The 8,439-nt window shown below is 53.4% G+C and overlaps 1 protein-coding gene across 1 annotated transcript in view; it reads right to left on the minus strand.

Annotated features, from left to right (window-relative positions):
* LOC120369992 (coagulation factor XIII B chain-like) overlaps window positions 1-8,133 on the minus strand; it is a 53,845-nt gene extending 45,712 nt beyond the window's left edge. Inside the window, 1 exon segment of the mRNA XM_039483938.1 lies at window positions 8,055-8,133. Coding sequence (XP_039339872.1) covers window positions 8,055-8,124 — 70 coding nt within the window. The 5' untranslated portion in view covers window positions 8,125-8,133.
* Window positions 8,134-8,439: the final 306 nt, after the last annotated feature.

An 8,439-nucleotide genomic window follows, 5' to 3' on the forward strand; every position in this document is an offset into this window, starting at 1 on the left:
GTCCAGAGCCTAATGTCTCTCTCTCACTTGGTCTGAGGCTTAAACGACTTGCAAATCTTACAGCAATCACTGAGATGAGTTTCACCCAAACAGTGTAGACAGTCCACGTGCGAATCACTCACTGACATCGGGCACCTACAAGTGTCACATGACTTAAAATCCAGGGCACGCCCCAGCCCAGGTGCACTAGCTAAACTAAACTAAAACTAATAGAGTACTAACTACAGGTCACATACACTGAATGAACAAGAGGCTGGGGACAAGCTACAGCAAAAAAGCTGGAGCAGAGCAGTTCCGAAGCACCTTCACTAGCGGCAAGAAGGAACTGAGGGTGGCACCCCTTACACCACAGCATGGAGGCGCCCTTCAGGGGTTGCTAGGGATGCTCCCTTACAGGTATTCCTAAGGGAAAAACTTCTGACACCAGTGTACGTGGCGAGCATGCACCTATTGTGGAATACACATGAGCAATCACTCAAAGAACTTTAGGATGCGTAAAGCAACCTTCATGGAGCTACATGCTGAGCTGGCCCCTGAGCTGTGGCGCAAGGACACCAGATTGAGAGCTGCCCTTCCCATAGAGGAGTGTGTTGCAATCGCTGTGTGGAAGCTGGCAAATCCAGACTGCTACCAGTCAGTCACAAATCAATTTAAAGTACGAAAGTCCACTGTTGGGGCTGTATTAAGTGAGATTTAAAAGTCCCAGGGCTTGCAAGGGGGAGGGGCGGGTTGGCTGCAGGACAGCAGAGTTCAAACTGCTGACCAGAGCAGCAGCAGGGGAATTGTGGGATACTTTCTGGTGGCCGATAAAAATCAGAAAAAAAAAACCTGTGGTGTCTACACTGGCTATTTGTCGACAATAAAGGGAGGGGAAAAGACAAAAGTCTCTTACAGGGACGGACTTTTTTGTCACCAAAACTAAGGTTTTTCCCCCCCAAAAAAGTGACCTTGCAGTGTGTACACTATCACTGTTTTGTTGGCAAAAGCCAGTTTTTGGCAACAAAACTTGTAAGTGTAAACAAGCCCTAACTGTGACATCAGTGGGAAAATTGCTGGGGACTGGAGAGCTGAAAAGACGGTTACTCACCGTAGTAACTGTTGTTCTTCGAGATGTGTTGCTCCTATCCATTCCAGTTAAGTGTGCGCGCCGCGCGTGCACGGCTCTTTGGAAGATTTTTGCCCTAGCAACTCCGGTGGGCCAGCTGGGCGCCCCCTGGAGTGGCGCCGCTATAGCGCAGGATATATACCCCAGCCGGCCCGTCCGCTCCTCAGTTCCTTCTTGCCGACTACTCCGACAGTGGGGAAGGAGGGCGGGTCTGGAATGGATAGGAGCAACACATCTCGAAGAACAACAGTTACTACGGTGAGTAACCGTCTTTTCTTCTTCGAGTGATTGCTCCTATGCATTCCAGTTAGGTGATTCCCAAGCCTTACCTAGGTGGTGGGGTCGGAGTTAGCTGTTGCAGAACGCAACCGCTAAGCCAGAGGCTGCAACAGCTCTGGACTCCGGGACCAATGAGGCAAAGGTGTGGACCGAGGACCAGATAGGTGTACAACACATCCCCCGAAAGGGAATGCGAGCCAGGAAGGCAGCTGAGAAGCGTGAGCCCTGGCGGAATGTGCAGCAATGTGGCTCTATGGAACATGGGCCAAAACAGAAGAGGTGCAGATGCACAACGTCATTGAAGATGAAATCCTCTAGGAGGAGACAGGTATGCCCTTCGTCCGGTATGCCGGTACGATGAAGGTTTTGGGGGTGTTACGAGAGGGCTCTGTCCGCTAGATATAGATTGCGGACGCCTACAGATGTCGAAGGAGGGCAACCGTTGCTCTCCTTGCAAAGAGAGTGGCTTCAGAAAGAAGATCGGAAGGAAGATATCCTGGTAGATATAAAAGGCCAACACCTCCTTAGGGAGGCAGGTTGGACGTGGTAATAACTACCCTTGTCCCTGAGGAACACAGTATACCTTGGGCCTATTGAGAGTCTGAAGCTCGGAGACTCGTGTGGCCGCAGGAAAGGCTACAGGAAACTGTCTTGCAGGACAGTTATGTCAACGAGCATGTAGACATTGGCTCGAATAGGGCAGTCATAAAACTGGTTAGAACCAGATTGAAGAGCCAGGTTTATGGTGGGGCCCCACTGGGGGGGGGTGCATAAACGCTCCAAGCCCTGAGGAACCAGATGGAATGGAGCGGGATCTCGGCGGGAGAAACCTTGCGCGTTTTGGAGCAGCATGAGAAACGCTTCCACTCGGCCAGATACTTCAACCGAATGGATGATTTTATACCACCCCGGAGAATCCCGTAGAACCGAGGTCGAACAACATAGCTCGGAGCGGTTTAGCCACGCAGGAGTCCTGCTATGAGGTGCAGGGATTACAAGAGCGGGTGGTGAAGGTTGCCGTGATTCCATGTCATGGGGTCTGTGCCAAGAGGGTTGCTACCGACAGGTGTAGCAACATGGTGTGCCAGTGCTGCCCAGGTTACACTGGAGCGATCCCGATCAGGGGCGCTCTGTCCCTGCGGAGTTTGAGCAGGACCTTGTGAACCAGCGGGGACAGTGGAAAGCGTACGGTAGATGGCTGATCCACGGCCTCAGGAAAATCCTCCAAGACCGAGCCTGGGGAGAGGCCTTGGAACGAGGAGAATTTCTCTCTCTCTTTCCGTTCTCGCGAGAGCGAGGAGGGCTATGCGGGGAAAGACCCACTTCTGGAAAACGGAATAGATAAAGACGGGAGGAAACCACCACTTGTGAGACAGGAAGGATCTGCTGAAGCGATCCGCCCGCTGAATCGCCTGGTACACAAGGCAGACTGCTCTCAGCTCTCGGACATTAATGTGTAAGGCCAGCTCTTGCGCTGACCGAAGGCCGTGAGTGCGAAACTACGCCAGGTGCGCACCCAGCCGAGAGATGGGCTGTCTGTCATGAGGGACCCCGAGGGGTGAATGAAACAGCATCCCCGGATACACCGGGGAGGACGCCGACTCCCGGTGGAGGGAGCCTAGGCTGCTCGGGGGGAACGAGCCGACCACGAGTATGGCATCTCTGCCCGGGTGGCACACCCAGGTGAGCCACGATTGAAGTGAACAGAGGCGAAGCCTGGCATGTTTGGTTGCAAACGTGTAGACAGCCACGTGACTCAGGAAACGTAGGCAAGTGCGAGTCCAAGTTGGCGGGAAGGTCCATAGACCTTATACAACTGTTACCCTCGCCTGAAACCAAGGCTGAGGTAAGCAGGCTCTGGCGAGTCTGGAGTCCAGGACGGCCCCAATGAATTCCCTTCCCTGAATGGGAATCAGAGTGGATTTTACTATTGATCATCAGGCCTAGACACAGGAATAGGTTCGTGTCGATGCCCACATGACTGGTACTTTGGGCCCGGTTGTTCTTCGAATGAGCCACTCATCTAGATACAGAGAACGTGTATGCGACGGTGGCGAAGAAAGGCGGCGACTACAGCCATGCACTTTGAACACCCCTGGGCTGTATAGAGGCCAACCGGGAGGGCCATATACTGGAAATAACAATGGTAGGCCCCAACCCGAGGGTACCTACTGCGTGGCAGAGAAATGGCGATGAGAAAACACGCGCCTTCATATCGAGGGCGGCGTACCAGTCTCCGGGATCCCAGGATGGGATGACGGTCGCCCTGGGTACCATGCGGAACTCTGCATCGTGACTTGTTGAGTTCCCGCAGGTCTAGGGTAGGTCTGAGACCTCCTTTCGCCTAGGGGATTAGGTTTCGCCCTTAGGTACCTCCTGTATAGCTCCGATGAAGAGGAGCGTCCGCACCTCTTGCCAGAGGAATCGCTCGTGAGAGGGGCGAGGATGGGAAGGCTTTTGCCCCATTGGTGGTTAGAAGGACCCTAATTCCGGCTCCTTTGGGGTGCGGATTGATGGCCACGACCGTGTAAGCCACGTCTGCTGGCCAAGTCCTGACTTTGTCAAGGCGCAGGGAAAGAGCGGAGGTTGGGGACGTAAACGTCGGCGCTGAATCACCGGCGTGTGCATGCCGAGAGAGAGAGAGCGCAAAGTGACCCTGCTGCCCTTTAGGTTCTGCAGCCTAGGGCCAGTGTTTTCAGAGAACAGGCCTGTGCCATTGAAGGGCAAGACCTGTATAGCGTGCCGCAGCTGCGAGGGAAGGCTCGACAACTGGAGCCATGAAACGCGCCGCGTGGCAACACCCGAGGCCAGAGTCATGGCAGCGGAGTCAGCTGTGTCCAACGAGGCCTGGAGGGAAGCTCTCTCCAGCTCCGTCCTTTGCTGCAGGAGGGCATCGAACTCTTGACGGGAGTTCCGAAGAACCGACTCTGTAAATTTGCCCACTGCCACCCACAGCAAGCAGGGCTTGCTGGTTCGCTACACGAAGTTGCAGGGCCCCCTCCGGGTACATCTTACGGCCCAGTAAGACCACACGCCCAGCCTCTTTGGATTTAGGGGCTGGTCGCATTTCGATTAGAGGAGGGCCGGAGGGGTATGTTCCTGCCCCCACCTCATCTGGGGAGGAGGAAGAAGAAAGGCCAGGGACAAGCGGGTCCTGTGTGGGCTCGAGCTCCTGGACGAACGCTGATCCGGTGGGATCTGGGAGCCCGGTGCCGAACCGGGGGTTGCTCTGTACCGGTCGGACGGGGACGACTAATTGTCACCTCTGGCACCCGGAGCTCCGAGGGAACGGAGCAAGATGGGGTCCCCGGTACGCCTCTGGCGTGGGAGTACACTCAAGGCGTCCAGAATGACCACTGATAGGTCTCCTGGAAGACTCCGGAGGGCACATCGGAAAACAGAGTGCTACGCATATGAAGTGTCCGCACGGGATGACACTGATGCGTGGCTGGATGGCCCTGGAGGAGCTGAAAAGCTCTTGGTAGAGTCTCCGTCTGTAACTGACGTCGCTCGATGCGGCACCGGGGATCGGTACTGGTAGACAGACCGGTACCGAGAACGGGACCTGCCACCGAAGCTGTGCCGGGCGGTCGACCGAGGGTGCGAGGCTCGATGATCAGGAGTGGCTACGAGCGTCCCGGTGCCTGGGGCTTGATCGGTACTGAGTGTCCCGGACCGGGGATCAGAATGCTGACCGGTGCCGCGAGCACTACATGGAGAATGGTGCCGAGACCTAGATCGGTGACGGGACCGAGAACATCTGCGGGACCTGAACGGTGCCGCTCTGCGGTGCCGAGGTAGGGTGGTTTGATCAAGGCAGGCTTGCCCATCGACTATGTAACCCCAACCGGCGGTGCCGGGGGTTGAGGCAGCGTAGATGCTGTCGTTGCAATCAGCCCCCTCGCCGTGGACACTGTCTCCGGCGTGGAGGGAATAGTGAGCTCGACCCTAACTGGCACCACGGATGCAGCTTCATAGCAAGCTCGACCACGGCCCGTACCAGGGAGCGTTCCAGCACTGGACTCGACGGCTTTTGCCTGGCCAGAGTTAACAGTGCGGACATTGACGGTGCCGCGGCAGACATCGGTGCCGGGCGGTCCGACGGAGCAGAGCACTCAGCTGCGGAGCAGGCGGCTCGGACGCAGCATGCTAGCGAGCTCGACCACGGTCCGTACCGGGGAGCTTACCAGCACTGGACTCGACGGCTCTTGCCTGGCCGGAGCTAACGGTGTGGATACTGTCGGTGCCGCGGCAGACATCGGTGCCGGGCGACCCGACTGAGCATCGCGCTCGGCTGCGGAGCAGGCGGCTCGGACGCAGCTTCCGGGCGAGCTCGACCACGGTGCGTACTGGGGAGCTTTCTAGCACCTGACTCGACGGCTCTTGCCTGGCCGGAGTTAACGGTGCAGATATTGTTGGTGCCGCGGCCGACATCGGTGCCGGGCGATCCGACAGAGCATAGCGCTCGGCTGCGGAGCAGGCGGCTCGGATGCAGCTGCAGAGCGAGCTCGACCACGGTCCGTACCGGGGAGCTTTCCAGCACCGGACTCGACGGCTCTTGCCTGGCCGGAGTGAAAGGTGCGGATAGTGTCAGTGCCGCGGCAGACATCGGTGCCGGGCGATCCGACAGAGCATAGCGCTCGGCTGCGGAGCAGGCGGCTCGGACGCAGCTTCAGAGCGAGCTCGACCACGGTCCGTACCGGGGAGCTTTCCAGCACCGGACTCGATGGCTCTTGCCTGGCCGGAGTGAAAGGTGCGGATATTGTCGGTGCCGCGGCAGACATCGGTGCCGGGCGATCCGACTGAGCATAGCGCTCAGCTGCGGAGCAGGTGGCTCGGTCGCAGCTTCCGGGCGAGCTCAACCACGGTGCGAACCGGGGAGCTTTCCAGCACCGGACTCGACGGCTCTTGCCTGGCCGGAGTAACTCTTCATCCTCCAGGAGAGGGGTCCATGCCGAGGGTACGTCGGTAGCGACGGTAGTGCCAGGAGGCCTTGGCGGTACCGGCGATCCGGTGCCGAGGGAGCGCGCCGTGAAAACTAACTAGCGCTCGGCGCCAAGAGCGGAGGAGCAAGAGCTGCCTCCCTCAGGAGCTGTTTAAAACGAAAGCCCCGCTCCCCTTTGTTCACTGATTAAGGGCCTCACAAATGCGGCACTTATCTGTGAGGTAAGATCCCTCGAGGCACTTAGGAGAAGAGCCCTTGTCGGCAGCGGCTTGTGGCCGGCCGAGCATTAGAAAACGCTGTGGACTGGGCATCGGACCCGGCACCGGGTGAGGGGAAGGGGATAAACCCCGACCCCTGCAAAATAAATACACTATACTAATCTACAAACAAACAGAGTTAACTACAACTAGAAACAGAACGAGAGAAAACTACGAGTAGCTAGGGAAGTGGAGGTCAGCTAAGCTGTGCTCCACTGTTCCAATGGCCGTCACGGGCGGAAAGAAGGAACTGAGGAGCGGACGGGCCGGTTGGGGTATATATCCTGCGCTATAGCGGCGCCACTCCAGGGGGCGCCCAGCCGGCCCACCGGAGTTGCTAGGGTAAAAATCTTCCGAAGAGCCATGCACGCGCAGCGCGCACACCTAACTGGAATGCATAGGAGCAATCACTCGAAGAAGAATTCTAAATTAAATTATATTCCAGCCCATGGGCTATCATTTAACATGGAATGTGGCCATCTGCCCAAAGCAAGTTTGGCACCCCTGCATTTCTTTTTGTTAGAACAAAGGAAAGTAACTACTACTTACTGGTAAACTATTATTGACATCATCAGGCTTGATTAATGACTTATTGAATTAACATATTGCTCTACTAAACAAACTTGAAATTCCTGCATTCCTAATTCCTTTAGATAGGCCTAACAAGAGAAGGTAAGAGGGGCACCTTAATTCAAGGAGGTCCTACCTAGAGAGCGGAGAGCAGTCTGTAAATTGGTCTGCACGCTGGAAGCTACATGGCAGGAATTTATAGACTGACAGGATGTAATTTTCTTACAATGGAAAAACTAAAAATATAGACAAGGGTAGATTGGTCCAGTTAGAAGTGACCAAGCCTGCAGAAAAAAAATAAAAGATAAGGGAGGTGGATACCAGTGACGTGTCATATTATCTATTGATGGAAATAGTTAAAAATTTTGACTTCTAAAAAACAGGGGTGAAGAGAGCAGTATCCCAGGCTGGAGGAACCAGGAACATGAGGTACAGAGCATCATCTTAGGTTATTAGCATTAGGCTAGCATTTGATTCCCTAGTTCTCTTTTACTTTTATAAGTCTGTGTACCTTCAACCATTGCAATTTATATGATTTGTCTACAAATAAAATGGAACTAAAGTCTGTTTCTGTAACTGCTGCAGAATGAGCTCAAAGGAAATGGTTCCAGAAATAATAAAATGGGATGTTCATGTTAGTGTCTGAACTTTTTCCCAGAGGTGCTATAGCTGTGTCAATTTCAAGGTTCAACATAGCAACAGCTCACTCTTCATAGCAAGTGTTCAATCAAAACTATTATAAATATAAACCCACTAGCAAAAATATATCCCCATTAAGAATAAAACCATTTATCAAATTAAAGCAACTGCATAAAGCACTTTCCTAAGAGCAATATGTAAACTATATTCTAGATTATCATATTCTTTTCTAAATAAATGAATGCCTCAGTATTTTTACCTTCTGCCGAGGTTTCTCCTGAATCAACCAAAATTATGAGAAAAATCCAGCTTTTAAATGCTATATTCATTGTCTCTAACAATAGCTTTCACCATTCTGTGAACACTAGTGGCAAACTCAGTATTTCTTTTGAAAACTCAGTTAATTATTTGCAAAAAGGTATTTGGACTATGTTTTGTAACACACAAAAATGGTATTTCAAAGCACTTACTGATTTTTATTCCTTAAATGGAATGACTAGACCTGAGTAGCTCTATTTCAATTAAGAAGCTCAATAATAGTGAGGCATAATGAGAAAAATGCTGAAAATGGTAGCTGCTTTCACTATAAAATAATGAACTTTGGCAAATGGTAAAATAGATTAACTGGAAACCAGTAGCCATAA

This window comes from Mauremys reevesii, linkage group 8 (genome assembly GCF_016161935.1).
Source record: "Mauremys reevesii isolate NIE-2019 linkage group 8, ASM1616193v1, whole genome shotgun sequence".
NCBI lineage: Eukaryota > Metazoa > Chordata > Testudines > Geoemydidae > Mauremys > Mauremys reevesii.